This window comes from Rhinopithecus roxellana, chromosome 14 (assembly GCF_007565055.1).
Source record: "Rhinopithecus roxellana isolate Shanxi Qingling chromosome 14, ASM756505v1, whole genome shotgun sequence".
In the NCBI taxonomy this organism is placed as follows: Eukaryota; Metazoa; Chordata; class Mammalia; order Primates; family Cercopithecidae; genus Rhinopithecus; species Rhinopithecus roxellana.
The window spans coordinates 77,237,472-77,259,055 of NC_044562.1; the positions used below are offsets into that span (position 1 = coordinate 77,237,472).

General features: G+C 40.5%; 1 protein-coding gene across 1 annotated transcript in view; it reads right to left on the reverse strand.

Moving 5' to 3' along the window:
* GORASP2 (golgi reassembly stacking protein 2) overlaps nt 1-21,289 on the reverse strand; it is a 39,824-nt gene extending 18,535 nt beyond the window's left edge. The window contains exons 1-2 of the mRNA XM_010377612.2: nt 20,401-21,289; nt 1,082-1,162 (exon numbers count right to left, since the gene is read on the reverse strand). Coding sequence (XP_010375914.1) covers nt 1,082-1,162; nt 20,401-20,463 — 144 coding nt within the window. The 5' untranslated portion in view covers nt 20,464-21,289. The remainder of the gene's footprint in view (nt 1-1,081; nt 1,163-20,400) is intronic.
* Nucleotides 21,290-21,584: the final 295 nt, after the last annotated feature.

Here is a 21,584-nt window from a genome sequence, read left to right on the forward strand (position 1 = left end):
AAAATTTAATGTTAGCTTAAGCATCCTATGGCCCTATAAGAGTAATATTAATAATCAACATAAATAAAACATTCAACAAAGGTTTCACCAACATTTAAATTTTCCTCTATATAAAAGGAATGTCACGAAATTAAGAACAACTCTTATGTTAGCAACAACTTGAAACTGACTTTTTTCTAATAGCTCACTATGGATTATGGAATTTGCAACCCAACATTATTTAGAATGATCTAGGGCTTCAATGTATAAAAACAAAATATGCCATAAAAAGTCACATTACTAACGAAGTTGTGATGACTTTGATTATAAAAATCTAAAACATTTACTGGGGTTAACGTTTAATTTTGGACTCTATTTCTAACTACATACTTTATTATTTATTAAGAGCTGGATAGAAAAGAAAGTAGAAACAGTATATTAAGTATTTCATTTCATAAATAAAGGCCAGATGACATACAAATACAGGCCAACATCTGGCCTGTATTTGTATGTCAGAGATGTTATAAGTAATGAACAAAAACTTCAGACTGTTATGAAAAATTAAACCAAGTGGCTACTGTCCTAAGAATTTGCTGAGATTATATAATTTCCTTATCTTAGAACTTTATTATGGGTAAACTCTAAACAAGGTATAAAAAGTGGTTTTAATTTTGTACTTTGGAGCATATCTCTCTGTCTGGTTCTAATAACATTATTTGTATACTGTGAAACTTAGCACCAAGAGAACTGACAATTTGAGAGAATGAATCTTTCTACTAATTCGTTTGTCAATAACCAACAGAAGTCTGACATCTTTAAAAAGCAATCTTTTACATCTTATTTCTTTCTGCTTATGAAAATTAAATATTTAACATATAAAAGACTCCACTGATTCTGGAGACTTCCCTAAGATAATCAGTGGAGCATAAGGTATAATATTCTAGATATTTCAATGTTTTTAATACATGATTATTTCTATAAACTGGCATCATACTATACAGAATGATTGTAACTAATAAACACCCATCTCAGATCATCTGAAAAATTCCATTTTTGAGAGATTACAAATACTATAGACAAAACTACAAAAAGTTGAACTTACTAATCTTGAACCATTAATAGAAACAATAAAATCAAAGAAAGGCTCCAATCCAGCTCTGTGTCCTGGGGAATTTTCTTGTACCTGCGGAAACAAAAATGACAAAAATAACAAATGTAAAGCTTAGGTGAAAATTGTAAGCCGAATATCTCTTTTCAGTAAAAATAGACCAATTTCATTAATAATGAAACATAGTACACACTAGTTCTCTCATTTCTCTTCATCTCTCCCTGATAATGCCTGTCCAGCTCCCTAAACTCTACCCTTTCTTTAAGTTCATCTTCTATTTATATTTTTATTTTATTTCTTTGAGACAGACTCTACCTGTGTTGCCCAGGCTGGAGTGCGGTGGCACAATCTCGGTTCACTGCAACCTCTGCCTCCCCGATGCAAGCGATTCTCGTGCCTCAGCCTCCCGAGTACCTGGGATGACTATAGGCGCACACCACCATGTCCGACTAGTTTTTGTATTTTTTGTAGAGACAGGGTTTCGCCTTATTGCCCAGGCTGGTTTTGAACTCCTGGGCTCCAGCAATCCGCCCACCTCAACCTCCCAAAGTGCTGGGATTACAGGCGTGAGCCACTGCACCGGGCCTAGTTCATCTTCTATACGAGGTTTTCCCTCTGTGGTTCTATTTCCATACCACTTTCTCCTCTTTTTTGGGAGAAAGGGGCTAATCCTCTCAGCAATTAGCAGGGGACACAGCAGACAGTCACTACAATTAAGCGACAAATTCAAGCAATTATTCCTTCACTACTAGTAGCAAGGCAGCACTCAGTTACAAAGTGAATACAGGCACATAGTCACCTATGTCAAGACATTTATAATCTGCTGAGGAATAGGTGAGAAGAGGAAGGGGCAATGTATATATAGCCCTCTAATCACTATAATGTAAGACCAAACAGGCTAAGGGCTATTTGGTATAAGGTTCTAAGGGAAAGAAGAAGCTTCAGACATAAAAAGTGACAATGAATTGTGGTTTAAAAAGAGGGTAGAACATTCAAAGGTAAAGATGATCAAGGGGGTAGGAAGGACATCTGAAAATGGACAAAACAATATGAGCAAACACCCGAAGCCGGAGTCTGAAGAATGAGGATCACAGCATGTGTAGCTGGACGACAGGGTAGTGGACAGAAATAGAGAATTACAGACTTTGAAAACTAGGATTAACCCAGAAATCCTCTAATCCAGGGATCTTAAATTGAGGTCTGTGGATGGCTTCAGAGAATACTACAGCTCCTGAAATTACACACAATCTTTTATATGGACAAGCAGTTTTCAGGGTGTAAATATTGGTGGCTTTCATTAGATTCTCAAAGGATTTCTCCATGACTCCAAGAAGGTTTAAAAACCATGGATTTTGTGCAATTCTTTCATTTGATAGGTTAAAAAAAAAATACCGTGTCTTGTTTATGATTCCATAGCTGCCTAATGGTGGAAGTGAAACTCAAAAATCCATCTTTTTTATTTTTATTTTTTGAGACAAGAGTCTTACTCTGTTGCCCAGGCTGGAGTGCAATGGCACAATCTCGGCTCATTGCAACCTCCACCTCCCAGGTTCAAGCGATTCTTGTGCCTCAGCTTCCCAAGTAGCTGGGATTACAGGTGTGCACCACCACATCTGCCTTTTTTTTTTTTTTGGTAGAGGCAAGGTTTCACCATGTTGGCCAGGTTGATCTCAAATTCCTGGCCTCAAGTGATCTGCCTGCCTCGGCCTCCCAATGTGTTGGGATTACAGGTGTGAGCCACTGCACCTGGCCGAAAGTCCATCCTGAAACTATTAGTCCAACAGAAGGCTAGAAAGAAGGGGTAGAGCTACATTTACTGGCCTTTAAATGAAAGAGTGAGATTATTTTTAATGTAATTCATAGGTTCATAGAATAAAAAAGATTACTTAGCTTCTCAACAACTCAAATGTTTATCACCCCATATTTGATAATGGACTGTCAAATTTTCAAAATGTACAGTAGTAAAATGTTAGTAGCTAGTAACAGAAATATGACAAAAAAGCAAAAAACAAATATAATCCATTCTGCATTTTTTTTCCAAAATATTTTCCTGTCTAAGGAATTTTTATTCTGCTTGATATTATTAAGTGCTGTCAAAACTATTCCATGGCCAGGCGCAGTGGCTCATGCCTATAATCCCAGCACTTTGGGAGGCTGAGGCAGGAGGATTGGAGTCCAGAAGTTTGAGACCAGCCTGGGTAATAGAGGGAGACCCCTGTTTCTACAAAAAAATTAGCCGGGTATCGGGGTGTGCTTCTGTAGTCCCAGCTACTTGGAAGGCTGAGCTGGGAGGATCACTTGCACCCAGGAGGTTGAGGCTGCAATGAGTCCAGGTTGCACCACTGCACTCCGGCATAGGCGACAGGGTAAAACCCTGTCTCAAAACAAAACAAAATAGAAAAAAAAAAAAAAAAAAACCTATTCCCCAAGAACAAAAGTTTGCACTGATATTTATAGGTTGATTTTCTGTAATAGTCCAAATAGTTCTATAGTCAGTTTTGCAAATAACAACTGCAAATGACAGATACATTCAACCATACACAAAGCTACAGCTATTAATACAGTAACAAGTCATTTTAATACTTTCAAAATGGAACCCAGATTGTTCCTAAAATACATCCCTCTATACAGTGTCAATCAGAATTGTTCATTACCTCTTAATGTTGTTACCTTTTATTATTTTAAGCCAAATTATAGTATTGTCTCAGAAGAAGTAAAACTTGATATTCTTCTTTTGTTACAGTATAGTTGCCCTACATAGACAGTTCAATGCCTAACTCCCTAAAACTGTTTAATCATGTTTTTATGTTTTCTTGCAAATTTGGGACCAAATCATTTTTGTAAACTAATTAAGTTAAATATCAAAGGTATTTATTAAATGTCTTCGGTTTCTTTTTCTTTTTTTTGAGACAGGGTCCCACTCTGTCGCTCAGGCTGTAGTGTAGTGGTGCATTCATAGCTTACTCCTGGCCTCCCAAGTAGCTGGGACTACATGTGTGCACCACCATGCCCAGCTAATTTTTAAATTTTTTCTAGTGCACCACCATGCTCAGCTAATTTTTTAACTTTTTGTAGAGATGGGGGTCTTGCTATGTTGCCAAGGCAGGTCTCAAACTCCTAGTCTCAAGCGATCCTCCCATCTCAGCCTCCCAAAGCACCAGAATCCCAAAGCAAGTCACCATACCCAGTTTTTAGTTTCTGTATACTGTTTTCTATGGGAGTTATTTCATATTCTACATGTTACCAAATAAAATGTCTAGGGCTCAAAATAGCGTATTTCTTCTCAAATGGCAACTCTGAAAGGTAAAGAAGTGGCTTCCTGGAGTCACAAGAAAAGTGAGGTCAAATCACAGCTATTTGGGACAAAGTCAGATTACCTAGATCTGAAATGCCTATTAGGTGGTTATCAATTAGACGTGAAGGGCCTCAGGTGTGAAAGGGGATGAACAGCACAGATCCTTAGGCGCCTCCTCAGAGTGGAGTTTCTCATCTAATAAAGCCGACATCTAATCATCTAATTCTCTGAATCTGAATATTTCCAAAGAACTATTAATAGCATTTTATCTAGAACCCAACTAGGTCACTGATCAATTTCAGACTTTGCCACTAAGACTGCCAGAAGTTTACCTTTTAGTTAAAAAGGGCCACAGACAGCACTTTTATAATGTAATCACTCATTTAGAAAGCTGACCCTACATGCTGATTCTTATCAGGCCACCCTTATAAAGTTTAAAGTATAAACTTCAGAGTATAAAGCTTAAACTATTTGTCTGAAATGGAAATTTTCCAATATCAGAAGTATTTTTCCTATAATTCAAAAAGGATTCAATAGCTAACTTTAAATTCTAAAATAAACTTGATCCTTTCCCTAGCTCTATTTTTCTATTTCATTTTTTTTTTTTTTTTTTTTTTTGAGACGGAGTCTCACTCTGTTGCCCAGGCTGGAGTGCAGTGGCCGGATCTCAGCTCACTGCAAGCTCTGCCTCCCAGGTTCATGCCATTCTCCTGCCTCAGCCTCCCGAGTGGCTGGGACTACAGGCGCCCGCCACCTCGCCCGGCTAGTTTTTTTTTGTATTTTTTAGTAGAGACGGGGTTTCACCATGTTAGCCAGGATGGTCTCGATCTCCTGACCTCGTGATCCACCCGTCTCGGCCTCCCAAAGTGCTAGGATTACAGGCTTGAGCCACCGCGCCCGGCCTCATTTGTTACTAACATCGATTTCCTTTGTTTCTAATGGCCCTTGAAATTAACTTCTTTCCTTAATTTATTTACATCATTAGAATCTGTGCAATTACGTCAGGTAGGTATCTTAATTACTGCTAGGAAGTCAGCAGAGGGTGCCCTAGAAAAATGCTCTCTTTGACCCTAATATACCTAAAGGAAATTTCCTATATTTTGTAGCATGGAAAATATGATCTACAACATAGCAAACCAAACACTGACACAAGTTTCTCTTGCAGTGTTATCCACTGACAAGAATCTCCTGGCACCTAATCTCTCAGGCATCAGATTACCACTTCAATACTTTCTATCCCCTATGAGAGCTCCTGATTATTAATTTATCTTCTGCTTTCTTCAAGTCATCTTAACTAAAAGTTTATATATACTTGGCTCCACAGACCATTTAACATTTATTACTGGGCCAAATATCAAAGCAATTTACGATGAACAGGTTAAATTTGTAAATTTAATAATTAAGGCCAGGCACAGTGGCTCACACTTGTTATCGCAGCACTTTGGGAGGCAGAGGTGAGAGGATCTCCTGAGGCTAGGAGTTCAAAACCAGCTTAGGCAACAAAGTGAGACTGTCTCTACAAGCATTTTTTTTTAAAAATTAGCCAGGCATAGTGGCACACACCTGTAGTACCAGCTACTCAGGAAGCTAAGGCGGGAGGACGGCTCGAGCCCAGGAGGTCGAGACTATAGTGAGTCATGTTCACGCCACTGCACTCCAGCCTGGGCGACAGAGCAAGACTCCATCTCACAAATAAATAAGATTTTATAAGATTATATATAGTGAAAAAATAATAGACTTTTAGAGCCAGACTGAGTTGGTTTTAAGCCATGATTTTGTCCATTTATGAGTTGTGTGAGCTTGGTAAAGTTTATTTACCACTCTGGGCCTCAATTTTCTCATTTGCAAGTAAGGGATAATGCCATCTACTTCATAAGAATGTTGTAAAGGTTCGATGAGTTAAGTTTATGAAATGCCTAGCTAAGTCTCAAGCCTATGATAGAAGGCCAAGAAATCTTAAGCTCATCCTCCTAACTCTGCTATCACCATCTGAGGGTAAATCTTTATAGCTAACCAATTCCTGGACACATCATTATTTTTGCAACCATATTAAATACCTTTTACTCTTAAAAAGAAAAAATAAGACTTGTAAAAGTGCTGGCAGGAAGGAGAGACAAACCATTTTTTCAAATGTTGCCTCCCACAAATCAATTCCAGATGGATGGTAGATGTAAAGGTCAAGGGTAAAACAATAAACCCTGTAGAGAAAAACATAAGAGAATATCTTTGAGACCTTCAAGTTTGCAAGGCTTCCTAATAAACTGGACACAAAATGCACTAACCACAAACTAAAATAAATTGATCAAGTGAACTACACTAAGAACTTCTGCTCATCAAAAGGTATAATTAAGAAAGTAAAAAGACATAATACATATCCAACAAAGGATCTGCATCCAGAACAAATCTTGAACTGCTGTAAAGCATTAAGAAAGATGGACGATAAAACCACAAGATACCATTTCTTGTCCACTGGAATGACCACAATTAAAAAGAAAGTAACAAGCATTGGCAAGAATGTGGAAAAAATGGAACACTCATACATTTGCTGGTGGGAGTGGTGTAGCTGCTGTGAAAAACAGTTTGGCAGATCCTCAAAATGTTACACACAAAGTTATCAAATGATCCAGCAATTCCACTCCAGGTATACAAACAACCAAGCAAAATGAAAATATATCTCCATGCAAAAACCTGTACACAAATTTCATAGTAGCATTATTCATAATATTCCTAACGTAGAAACAGCCCAAATGTCCCCCAACTGATAAATGGATAAACAAGATGTGGTATATCCATAAGAAAGGATGAAGTACTAATGCACGCTATGACATGGATAAATCTTGAAAACATTAACGCTAAGTGAGAGAAGTTAGTCACAGAAGACTACATATTGTTTGATTCCATTAATATGAAATGTCCATAATAGACAAATCCATAGAGACAGAAAGCAGATTAGTTGTTATGCGGGGTTGTGGGTGGAAAAAGGGGGGGAATGGCTACTAATACATATGGGTTTCTTTCTGGAGTAATAAACAGTTTCTGGAATTAGGCAGTGGTGATGGTTGTACAACTCTATGAATATATTAAAAAGTCACCAAATTGTATAGTTTAAAAGTCTGAACTTTCTGGTATGTAGCTTTTATCACAATAAAGTTGCTTAAAACAGAAAAAAGACAACCCAATAGAGAAATGGGGGAAAGATTTTAGCAAACACTAAACAAAATACGATACTGAAGTAATCAAGAAATATGAAAATGTGCTCAACTTCAATAGTCATCAAGGAAATGCAAATTAAAACCACAATGCTACTACACACCTATCGGAATGGCCGAAATCAAAAAGATGAAAAATATTAAGTGTGAGTGAGGATGTAGGACATTTAGAAACCTCAATTACTGCTGGTTAGAATGCAAACTAGTAAATGACTTGGCAATATCTATTAATATTGAAAATATGCACACCTTTTGACCGTATATTCCAGCCTTAAGTATATACCCAACAGAAGTGGGTATACACCTGTTCTCTAAAAGAAATACACTATACTGTTCATGGTACCACTATTTATAAAAGTCCCAAACTGAAAACTACAAAAATGCCCATTAACAGGTTAATAAATATTGGCATATTATCTCAATGGCACCAAATACATTAATGACATGAAAGGTCTACAATAATACACATGAATAAATTTCACAAGCAATATCTGAGCAAAAGAAGCCAGACACAAATGAGTACGTAGCACGTGGTTCCCCTTATACAAAGAACAATAGCTCAAACTAATCTATACTGTTAGAAATCAGGATAGTATTCATCCTGCGGAGGTGGGGGGTGTGCAGGATGTCACTGGAAAGGGATAAGAGGCTGGTTACAGTAAGTGTGTTGTTTGTGAAAATTCACAAAGCTATACACTTGTGTGTACTCTTTTAATATAAAGTCTTAAGAGATGCTCCCTGTATCAAAACAAGTATATTGAGGTTGCCCTTTTCCCAATGCCCTTTTGTCCAATTCTTCTTAGGGCCACATGATTTACTTTGATCAATTAAGAAACATAATAAAGCAGCTGAAAATACTAAAGAGCAATTATGCTTACAAAATAATAATTATAAAAAGATATATTACCAAAACATGGACAGGTAGAAGAAATTATGAACACACTAACAGCCAGTTGTAAGGTTCAAACTATACATCTGAGGTTAGCTTACAAAATAAAAATCACAGCAGTGTGAAAGAAATGCTTCTCTTCTAACACTCTAGAAAAAACGGCTGCAATAAACAAGATGATATTTGTTAGACAGTTTTTACCCTCAACAAGCAAAAATGAGAAGTTTATGATGAAACTGCACAGCAAAGGGGCATCTTTATTACATAAAAAGAAATTTGCATCAATGATTAGAAGCTGGATTTTTTAATCACCAACTTTATAGAAATAATCCCTAAAGTGGTGTCATTCAACTACAGTGGATGATTTCAGTAGGTTCTGAAATCAATTTAGTGTGTCACAAAAGACAAGTATCAAAACACAATATCACAATAGAAAATTTGTCAAAAATTCATGATATAATAAAGGCCTATATTCTTCACGAAATGTAGTATGTACTGGTTGTAATGGAAAATACATTTTTTGCTTTGAGCTACAATAAAAATAAAGTTAGGAAAAGCTGTCCTACAAGATACCATTAACACTTTTGCTCCATCAAGTTCCTGGTTAAAAAAAAAAAAAAAAAAAAAAAAGGGCAATTAACTTCTTGACTTTTCCCTCCACTTCTGATTCCGGATCATTAAAAGTTTTACCAGATTTAGCCTAAACTTTTCTTTTACCACACAGACCTAACTATTGCTTTCCAGTGAAGCATCCATCTCTTCTTCCAGGATTAAGAGTGTTCAAATACTACTACTTATGCTAGGTTTGGATCATTTCACATTAACCTCTTTCTCTCTTCAATTCTTCACTTGGGGGAGGGAGGAATGGCACAGTAAGACGGAAGAAGTGTTTGGGTGGAGTTGGGTGTCAGGCGGCATTCTCCCACCTGCATTGGTCTATTGACTTACATACTCTCAGCTGAGGTATACAGACCTTCTACCTTAAAGTAACAAAGAAAGGAAACCACAAGGCAACTTGCAGCATACAGGGTATCACCAGACTACATATTTCACTAGGTGATATACAAAGACACACTTATCCACGTTTCTGGCTGATATGTAAATTATCTTCCTTAAGTTTTCTAACAGTGAAAATGTTATCATAAAATCGGCTTACTAGAATGTATAACTGTCTCCTTTTTATTACTGCATCATATATTCCTTTTCCACACAAAAATGTAGGTAAGCCCCACTGAATGACTATCTATACCATCATCTCCTCTAACACCCTCCCTCCTGTACTACTTTTAAAAACAGTAGAGATGTTAAACAAGACTAGAAAATAAATTCAATCCAAGCAATAACTAAATGATGACCCACTTCAACTATAAACATAAATCCTCATGCACTATATGTGTGCACAGGTGTTCAAAATGACGGGAAAAGATCTGGGAATGTGATATAATAAAAAGAAATCCTAAATCCTCTGGAGTTATAATAGGCATTTTTTCAGTAGGGAAGGGTGAGGGAGCTATAGTAGTCCCTGTTATCCACTGGGGATATGTTCCAGGACCCCCCATGGATGCCTGAAACTGCAGAGTACCAAACCCTACATATACTGTACTATATTTTTTCCCATATGCAAATACATATGATAAACTTTAATTTATAAGCTAGGCACAGTAAGAGATTAACAACAATAACTAATAATAGAGCAATCTACCACTTATGAACTGTTTATTTCTGGAATTTTCCATCTGATGTTTTTGGACCTCAGTAACCAAAGGTAACTGAAACCACAGAAAGTCAAACTGTGGATAAGGAGAGAGTACTGTTTTCTATGTCTGCAAATGGGTAAGTTTCCTTATTTGAGTCTTGACACAAATGTGTGGTAAATAATTTTGCAGTAGACTGGGAGAGTTCAAGCCTCACCTGCTAAAACATTGTCTTCCCATGTTCTTCACAAAGCAAAGTGCATGTTCTCCTGACACTAACCCTAACATAATTTTTAACATTCAAGCAATTTAAAATAAAATTGTAATGGCAACTAAGAGGAAATAAAAACTCATTATTGCATAATGGTTTTCCAGAAAAGATCTGTACATTAGAAAAATAACATTGGAAGAAATTGAACTCTGCTCTAAAAGAAGCAAAAATTCTGACAACTTCTTAACGCATTTTATATTCCTCAAATAACTTAGGGATTTGTTTCCTAGGGAAAGAAAACTGGCTGGGTGACCTTAGGCAAATCAGATTAACTTCTCTGTGCTTCTTTTCTTTTTTTGATACAGAGTGTCCCTCTTGTTGCCCAGGTTGGAGTGCAGTGGCGCAATCTCAGCTCACAGCAACCTCTGCCTCCTGGGTTCAAGTGATTCTCCTGCTTCAGCCTCCCAAGTAGCTGGGATTACAGGTGCCCACCATCATGCCTGGCTAAGTTTCTGTATTTTTTAACAGAGACGAGGTTTCACCATGTTGGCCAGGCTGGACTCAAATTCCTGACCTCAAGTGATCACCACCTTGGCCTCCCAAAGTGCTGGGATTACAGGCCTGCACTTCTTTTCTTTAACCGCAAAAATGAGGAGGCTAATTAGGTAATCTGTAAGCCTGAATGACCCACCATGAAATAAATCTAACTGTTGCTAAGCTATCTATAGGTTCTACAATGAAGAAAATCAAATACAGCAAGATCATTTTAATTACACAGACTCTTTCAGCCATTTTAATTAATGTGTCTAGTAACACTGTAGCAATGCAATGAAAAGGATACTGGCACTCTCCGTTTAAAATTAAAAAATAATTTCCTTAAAAATGAGGATAGGAGGAAATTAACAGGTACCATTTGTGTGTGTGCCTAAATGACTAAAATTAATGGGTCAGATTTGACCTCAAACTTATGTTTTAAACAGCAGCAAAGTACAGATTAGGTACACAGACAAAAAGTAATGGTTGCTTAATTAAATAAAAATACTAAAAATGTTGACAACTACAGTAGTATATTTTAGCTAGTATTGCCACAACACTGGTTCTACGCAATAATGCAAATACTAGTAATAAAGCCATCACCAAACATTTGAATCCTTATTATATTCCACATTCTAAGTTAAGTGCTTTACATGAAATATCCCATTTAATCCACAGGATAATCAAGGAGGTAGTGTTGTTTTAAGAAAGAGATTTAATAATGCTCAATTGTTTTCATTATTTTCATACAGTATCTAATGTGTTTTTCAGTGGAAAAGGTGGAAGTGGCTCTGCTATTATCTGCACTTTTCAGATACAAAGACTGAAGCTTTTCAAAGCATTTCAAAGGGGTGCTCAAGGAAATAGAATGAAGTGATAGAGCTGGCACTAGAATCCAGTTCCCAAAGGTGGTCTCTGGTGGTTGACTATGATAGTTTCTCAATGTACTCATGTCCACAAAGATAACAAGATTCTTTCCTTCTGTCTTTTTTTTTTTTTTAGAGACAGGGTCTCACTTTACTGTCCAGGCTGATCTCGAACTCCTGGCTTCAAGTAATCCGCTGCCTCAGCCTCCCAAAGTGTGGGGATTACAGATGGAGAGTCACTGTACCAGGTGCTTCCTCCTTTGTTTCCCTCCCTCCCTTCATTCCCTCTTTCCCTTCACTTCCTCCTTCCCTCTCTCTTTCTTTCTTTTTCTTTCTCAAGCTCTCAATATTTTGCTAAGGCTACTCTTGAACTCCTGAGCTCAAGCAATCCTCCCACCTCAGCCTCCTGAGTCCTGGGACTACAGGCACATGCCACAAAGCCTGGATTTTACTTTTAATTAATTAGGGCAAGGATGTGGCTCACAGCTATAGTCCCAGCACTTTGGGAGACTAAAGCAAGAGGATCATTTGAGCCCAGGAGTTTGAGACCTTGTCCCTTCAAAAAAATCAGCCAGATGTGGTGGTACGCACCTGTAGTCCCAACTACTTGGAAGACCAGGGAGGGAGAATTGCTTGAGCCTGTTAAGTCGAGGCTGCAGTGAGCTGCGACTGTGACACTGCACTCCAGCCTGGGCAACAGAGCAAAACCGGGTGTCTAATTTTTTTTTTTTTCTTGGGGAGATGGAGTCTCACTCTGTCGCCCAGGCTGGAGTTCAGTGGTACCATCTCAGCTCACTGCAACCTCCACCTCCAGGGTTCAAGCGATTCTCCTGCCTCAACCTCCCAAGTAGCTGGGACTACAGGAATGCGCCAACACACCTAAGTTTTGTATTTTTAGTAGAGAGGGGGTTTCACCATGTTGGCCAGACTGGTCTCGAACTCCTGACCTCAGGTGATCCATCCACCTCAGCCTCCCAAAGTGCTGGGATTACAGGCATGAGCCACCACACCCAGCCTTAAAATTTTTTTAAAAAATTAACAAATTAATTAATTTTAGAGACGCTGCTCTGTTACCCAGGCTGGAGTGCAGTGGCATGAGGATAGCTCGCTGCAGCCTCAAAGTTTTGGGTCAAGTGACAATTTTGCTTTTATTGACACCGGATTTCACTATGTTTCTTAGGGTGGTCTTAAACTCTTGGGCCCTCACCTCACCTCAGTCTCCTGATTGGAGTAGCTGGGATTACAGATGCACACCACTGTGCCTGGCTCAAGCTTCCTTATTTCTGACAATGTGCTTGAGCTATCTCTCATTGGTGCTTAAAAAAGAGAGAGAACAAAACCCCAGAAAAATTACCTTCATGCTACAGTAAATTTATTTGCAATGCCAACAGGGAAATGTATAGTCTCTCAAAGTAACTACTTAGGACCAGGCATGGTGGCTCATACCTGTGATCCCAACATTTTGGGAAGCCAATACAAGAGGATCACTTGAGCCCAGGAGTTCAAGACCAGCCTGGGCAACATAGAAAGATCGCTCTACAAAAAAATTTAAAAGTTGGCTGGGCATGGCAGCATATGCCTGTAAGCTACTCAGGAGGCTGAGATGAAAGGATTACTTGAGCCCAGGAGTTCAAGGTTGCCGTGGGCCATGACCACACCTCAGCACTCCAGCCATAGCGACAGAGTGAGATCCCACAGAGAGAGACCATGTTTCAAAAAAAGAAAAAAAAAAAAGTCACAGTTTCTAAAGCACATTTCCTAGTTTACATTGATATTTTATTAGTCAATCAATCAATCAATATATATAATCCTTTCGGTAGAACATTAAAGTAAGCAAAATGAACACACTGATGTTAAAGGTTATTCTAAGCTCAATTTTTATAAAATTTGTAGAGGAATTATTAAAAACCCCTGCTAGTATCTGACCCAGAAGACAGAAGAATCAGTGTTGTACACTCTACTACTTACTGAAACCATAATTAACTACTAACAGCAGATCTCCCCCAGTGAGAATCCTGAGGATGATAGTGCAGGCATTAAAACACACCTCATCACATAAGTATGAAATCATATAAGGCCGGGCGCAGTGTCTCCCGCCTATAATCCCAGCACTTTGTGAGGCTGAAGTGGGTGGATTGCTTGAACTCAGGAGTTCGAGAGCAGCCTGGGCAACATGGCAAAACCCCATCTCTACCGAAAATACAAAAAATTAGCTGGGCATGGTGGTGTGTGCCTGTAGTCACAGCTACTGGGGAGGCTGAGATGGGGGAGGATTACTTAAGCCTAGGAGTTGGAGGCTGCAGTGAGTGGAGACTGTGCTACTAAATTCCAGCCTAGAGTGAGATCCTGTCTCAAAAAAAAAGAAAAAAAAAAAAAAAAGGTGGGGGGTTGGGAGTGCAGTGGCTCCCGCCTATAATCTCTACACTTTGGGAGGCTGAGGTGGGCAGATGACTTGAGGTCTGAAGTTCTAGACCAGCCTGGCCAACAGGGTGAAACCCCATCTCTACTAAAAATACAAAAATTAGTTGGGTGTGGTGGTGGGTGCCTGTAATCCCTGCTACTTGGGAGGCTGAGGCAGGAGAACCGCTTGAACTGGAGTGGTGGAGGTTGCAATGAGCTGAGATCGCGCCACTGCATTCCACCCTGGGTGACAGAGCAAGACTCTGTCTCAAAAAAAAAAAAAAAGTGTATATAAACAACATGAAACTACTAATTTGTTCAAGGTCTATTAATATTAGAAAAAGTTTATGTTCAATGATATAATTCCCAAAAGTATCCCAAGGTTTATATACATTGTATTCCATGGTTTTAATAAACTGAGATATCCTGATTCCTACATTTGAAAGCAATTTTAAAGACTATTTATTTATTTATTTATTTATTTTTGGCTCAAGCCTGTAATCTCAGCACTTTGGGAGGCCGAGACGGGCGGATCACGAGGTCAGGAGATCGAGACCATCCTGGCTAATACGGTGAAACCCCGTCTCTACTAAAAAATACAAAAAACTAGCCGGGCGACGAGGCGGGCGCCTGTAGTCCCAGCTACTCGGGAGGCTGAGACAGGAGAATGGCGTGAACCCGGGAGGCGGAGCTTGCAGTGAGCTGAGAGCCGGCCACTGCACTCCAGCCTGGGCGGCAGAGCAAGACTCCGTCTCAAAAAAAAAAAAAAAAAAAAAAAAAAAAAAAGACTATTTATTAAACAACTTCTGGGCCTTTTACTAGAAAAGATCAATTTTGGGCTGGGCACAGTGGTTCACGCCTGTAATTCCAGCACTTTGGGAGGCCGAGGACTGTGGATCAGCTGAGGTCAGTAATTCGACACCAGCCTGACCAATATGGTGAAAGCCCGTCTCTACTAAAAATACAAAAATTAGCCGGGCACGGTGGCGTGCACCTGTAATCCCAGCCACTAGAGAGGCCGAGGCAGGAGAATTGATAGGACTTGGGAGGCGGAGGTTGCAGTGAGCCGAGATTGTGCCACTGCTCTCCAGCCTTGGCAACACAGCCAGACTCTGTCTCAAAAAAACAAAAAAACAAACCAAAAAAAAAGGAGAGATCAATTTTAGGGACAGGGTCAGACTCTTCAGGTTTCACAATTATAACTTTATACATAGAAAACAATACTAAATAAACCTACTGTTCTCTTTTTACACATTGTTTCCAGAATGAGTGAGAAAGGAGCCAGAGTGAGATTTCTGTGTTAGGGCATGAGGTCGGGCGTGGTGGCTCACACCTGTAATCCCAGCACTTTGGGAGGTGGAGGCAGGTGGATCACTTGAGGTCAGGGGAGAACAGCCTGATCAACATGGTGAAACCCCAACTCTACTAAAAATACAAAAATTAGCTGGGCGTGATGGCAGGCGCCTGTAATCCCAGCTACTTGGGAGGCCCGAGGCAGGAGAACTAGGGAGGTTGCAGTGAGCCGAGATAGTGCCATTACACTCCAGCCTGGGCAACAAGAGTGAAACTCCGTCTCAAAACAACAACAAAAAGATGGCATGAGTTTCAAAGTTTGAGAAAGACAATGTTAGAAAAATAAAGAAGAAAACAATGACTATTGAGTATTAGAAATTAACTTTTTCAAAGTAAGTACTAAACTGAAATCCCATCGCAACAGGATTGCATGTAGGTTAGTTAGGCTCCATTTATAGAGAGCAGTTCCTTTGGGAGACCTCATCTCTGACAAAATAGAAAAAAATATTTAAAAAGAGCAGTTCCATACGATAGTAGATGTGGTCTAGGCATTGCATTTTCTATAGAAGTAATTCCACTTGCAGTCACTTGCTTCTCTAAGAACACCTAAATGCTGCCCAGTCTGCAGCAAATGGCTCAGAAGATAAAAACCTGTTATTACACTGGTGACACACTACATGTCAATGACCCTTCCATCACCTCAAAATCTCTCCCAGAAGAAAGCATGAGAAAGAATGAAAATGCTATTTTCCATGTCTCCACACTGGTGTGAACACTTGCTCTGGAAGGTATGCCCTCAGATATCCCCCATCTCAGAGTTTGTAAGTGTGGAACAGAATATGAATATTTTAATTTAGAAGCAGGTCCTATAACAGGCATCTGTGAGGTCACTCCAAAAATTTAATTTTGAAAATGGTCTTGTTGGGTTCACTGGATAATTAATGGAAAATGTAGGCAAAATTTCGATATTAAACATAGTTCATATGTAGGAAGTAACTTACAATAACTTCAAAGACTGAGAAGCCCTAACATTTTTCCCGCCTTACATTAGGATTGGAGGACCAAAATAAAAGTGCCATTCATAGTAAGCACAAATCTGACCCACTGTATAAGAGAATCTGAAATGTTATTTTTTAAAAAAAAGACTTCTACACAAAATTTTAAATCCTCCAGTAGAAGTCCACTTCTTTTTTAAAAGTAATTTTGCATATCTACACTTTGAGTGACTATACAAGTATTTAATGAGCACTTCAGAAATCCTCGAAAATACATTAAAGTTAAAAAAAAAAAAGGTCACCATCCACTAATAATTTTTTAGACAACCTGGTTTATTATCTTTCAGCTTTATTTTCCTGAGCACTCAAATGTACCTGCACATACACAGGGTGTTTGAAACACAATTTTGAGCGAATGTATAGCACTCTATCTGTGGTTAGGCCCTGATTTGTTTAATAATTTCTCAGCTGTTGGATATTTTGGTTGTAATGTTAACCTCTTAAGATAACTTTTGGCCATATAGTCCTTGAATATGTCATATCATTCAAAATCTTTGTGAAACATGGCTAAGGGGCGATGTTAGGCCCACGAAAAAAAGGAGACTAAGAAAAATACTTCAACAGTATTTGCCTTTAGATGGTGGGATTACAGGTAATTCAGGTTCTTTGCTGTCCTTTTTTACCATATCCAAATGTTCTCTAATGGACACATGTTGATAATAAGAAAACAATGTAGTTATTTACTAACATGAAAAATCAATATTTACACAGACAGCTACCATTAAAATTCAATACAGTAATCGGGGAAAAGGATGTATGTTATGGGAAAACAAAACATAGGATTCAAGTTTGTAAATATGTACATATAACAAAAGAAGACTAGAAAATCAAATATTCAACACCAGGAGGTACTCCTTAACCAATCTATGGTACAACAGACTACCATGAGCTAACTGAAAGCATGAGGCAGATCTTGACTTGCTACTACAGAAAGACTGCTAAGATAGGTCATCAACTGAGAAGACTGAGGTGTGCAACAGCATGGATCATATGATTCCAAGATTCCAAGGTAACAAAAAGAAACAAAGAGAGAAGGGTGAGAGAAGAGACTTTTTTTTTTGAAACAAAGTCTCACTCTTTTTGCCCAGGCTGGAGTACAATGGCATGATCTCAGCTCACTGCAACCTCTGCCTCCCAGCTTCAAGTGATTCTCCTGCCTCAGCCTCTCAAGTAGCTAGGATTACAGGTGTGCACCACCATGCCCGGCTAATTTTTTATATTTGTAATAGAGATGGGGTTTCACCATGTTGGTCAGGCTGTTCTTGAACTCCTGACCTCAGGTGATCCGCCCACCTCGGCCTCCCAAAGCGGGGATTACAGCCACTGCGCCTGGCCAAAGAGACTTTTTTATAAGCATAAAATATATCTGAAAGGCTATGTAAGAAACTGTCCACAGTGGTTACCTCTGGAGTGGGGATAAGAAGTTGGGTACACAATATGATCCCAATCATGAAAATATGCACTCACACATAGAGAATACATAAAAAGGAACTATACTGCTCATAGCAGAACTTCTGAATCCATTTCAAGACTGTCCCCTAAAGATTTTTAGATGGATATTGAAAAATAATGAAAACAATGGAAAGTTCAATCTATCTGAATTATAGGGACTCATGAAATCAAAAGACAGCAGTGGATATACATGTTATTATAATTGGTATTTCAAAACCCAGTCAATCATATTTTTTACTACAACCAGGAAATGGCCAGGAATTGGTTATTCAAGAAAACTAACTTCTGATTAAATCACTCTAGAACTTGTTGAATACGGGTGATTTTATTCAAAATCTTCCTGCCACAGTTACTCCAGTTTACAAGCTTGGTAATCTAATAATGAAATATATCGCTGTCCATCTAGGCAATAACAAATGAAAGGAAGACATTTTTATATGTTACGATTTAACACAGCACTTTTCCCTCTAAAAACAAAGATAAGGAAACCAATTACAGAATCAGGGGCAGAGGGTCTTAGGAACGCAGACACAAAATTTTCCTAAACTAGATCATTACTATTTTAAAGCTCTCTTTAATAAAAGTCTAACTAAATAAGAATTATTTCATCATGTGCAATATTAATGCTCCAGATGCAGACTGGTAACTAAGGTTGTCCCTAGTGTTTGTAAAAATCAGATTTATAGATTAATAACACATCTGCACTACTGAATATGTATGAACGCTGATTTATTTGACTGCACTTACATAAAGAAAATACCAACTCGTTTTATGTTGGAATGTAGTCATTAAGTTGGAATCCTTTTCATGTGTATGGCTTTCTTTCAAACACGCGACTTCTTTTTTTTGCTTATTAACATTCATGTGTTTTACTGAGTTTCCTTGAGTGCATGTATTATAAAAACATCACGAATCCCCAAGGATTCATGACCACAATCGGACACTGTGAGAAACAGCTGGTAATACTGAGTAATACCGCAGGGTAGAGAACTCAAAATCACATCAGATAATACAAAGAAAAGCACAGCTTTCACCTCACATTTGGGAACTGATAATTCTCCTTCCATTTCCCCTCTCAGTGTGGCTCTTGGGGGTTTGGTTAGCTGAAGGGGATAGGAAGATAATACGGTTTATTTATAGGCTCCCTTTTCCTTTCGGGGGGAAAAAGTCACCCTTTACTACCAAGAGTATGGCGAGAGGAGGGATTTTTAGTGTAATGGAAAGGCAATAGACACGATAATCCTGACGATCAGAAAGATGATCTGCCTCAGCCCTATCACCTAGACAGCTGGGCAATTTAAGAATGTTGTCTCACCTAAAACATGGGACCCAGGGCAGGAAATGAAGGTAGTACCAGGAAGTGCATTCTCTTACTTTCAGTGAAAACGTTCTTGCCTGTGAGGAGCTAATATTGAGTGACACCCCTAAATGGCGCTACACGCTGCGGCCACTCTGTTGACAGTTCTGCATGTTAACACTCACACAGGTGTCACAGCACACAACCATCAATGCTACTTCTAAAGTTGCCCGGTTCCATGAGGAAAAGATCACATGCTTTGTACCACCCAGGCCCAGGCCGTTCATAGGTAGGGGCTTAGCTGACGCCTTTTGAGGTATTATGTTTCTTTGCCTCCTGGAAGTTAAGCTAGGGTTGTTTTCCTTTATATACTCAGATTTTTTTAAAAAAACATTCCTCTGCACTACCTCTTTACCACTGTGGATCTAAACCTTAATCTAAACCACACCCTCAGCAGTCGGAACAGAACGGAAGTTCCCACTCCAGGAAATCTTGAGAAGGAGGTTTGGGAGGGTCAGGAGTGGCACGGGGAAGGAGAAGTCTTGTCGAAATAAAGTCTGTTTAGGTCCGTCGAACCTACTTCCAGGCCATTTCGATCTCCATCTCCTTCCCCGCTGGCCTTTCAAGTCACTCAGCCGGCGCCGAGGTGATTTAACACCTGCCGCCGCAGGCCCCGCCTCCGGACTGCGGGTCAGGATCCCTCTCCTAGGAAAGCGCAAAGGCTGCCTTCACAGTCACTACTTTGGAGACGTTCCCTCCGCGCCCTTCCTAACTTTGGAAGCCAAAAACGAGGGTGGGTGGGAGAGAGAGAAGGCCGTGCGGAAAAAGAGCAAGGTTGTCCCCCCTTCCCAGGGCCGCCCCCCGGCCGAGTCGCCGGCAGCTGCCTCCAGCTCCAGCCCGTCTTCCCACAGCCGCGGACCCCGTGCACAGGGCGCTCGGCGGAGGCGGGATGCCAGCGGCCTCCGGAACCAGTCTCGGCCAAGGCAGCGCCCGCGACAGCCTCTCCTTCGCGGGATCGGGCCTGGCTGCCCCGTGAAGGAGCCCATGGGGGCCTCCGCCTCCCCGCGGCCGGCCCCACTTCCAGCCCGCAGCTCCGCGGCCGCCGTCGGAGCCCTTACCCGTAGAACGTGGTAGCCTTCGGTGCCCCCGCCTGGGATCTCGACGCTCTGCGAGGAGCCCATGGCGGCGGGCGATCTGTGTGGCTGAGCCGGGATCCGCGCTGCTCCCGCCCCCCGCGCACCGCCCGCTCTGCTCCTCCGCGTAGCACTTAGGACGTGGCACTCGCTGCCGCCGGAGAGCCGGGCCGCACAGCCCGCCGGGAGATCGTCTCCGCTGCAGCCCGGGCCGCTGCGACGCCGCAGACAGCGCCACCTGCCGCGAGCCACTGGAAGGGGCCCGAGCGCGCGCGGGCCGGGAGGATGGAGAGGGAGTGCCGGAGAAGGGCTGGGAGGTGCCGTGTCGTGCTCGCGAGAGAACAGAAATGCGCTTCCCCCTGCTTTGGCGCCTTGCTACGGGGCCCTGGATTGGGCCAGATTTATGCAGACGCGTTCCCGCTCGCCTGAAAGAACAGGTTGCAAGTCCCCCTGGTGGCCAGAGGCAGAGAAAGAGCTGCTGATAAACAGGAGCGAACTCAACACACAGCAAGCTCTCTTCTCCAGGTGTACAGGTATTTTCCCAGACTGTACAGCTGAGGGCAATAGTGGCCCCCTGTGGGGCCACTGCACAGTATGAGCACAGCATACTGCATCTGCTCAGCTAAATTTTATAAAAGGAAACGCTCCCTTTATAAAACAGTAGTCTCACAGAGTCACCTACCAACTTCTTTTTTGGTTTGGGGTTTTTTTTTTCTCCCTCCCTAATTGTGAGAATAAGATTAGAGGATTGGTCACAATCAGAGCGATGCCAGCGTGGGAAGCACGGTTGGATTTCCCTGGCATTCCACCACCTGCTGCTGCTCGGTTCCCCGTCCCACCTCCTTCAGGTAGCCAGGTCGTATTCATGCTTATTCCGTTGTCGTATTCCTTTGCTGCTTCTGCCCCTTACATGTACTCCCTCTGAAACCCCCAGTTGCCTTGTGGTCAGTTGGACTAATGGTGCGTCAACCAGGTATTATGTGGATTCCTATGTGATGCAATGTAAAGTATGTACTATCACCCATGATGTATTCTAGCCCAAAGTGGTTAACTTGCCTCTATGGAATCTTGAGTTTGATGTTTACAGGATGTAAGGGGAATTGAGGAGCAAGTAAAATGACACCACAGGGAATCAGGCAAATACAGGAAGTGGGCCTTCCTTCAGGACA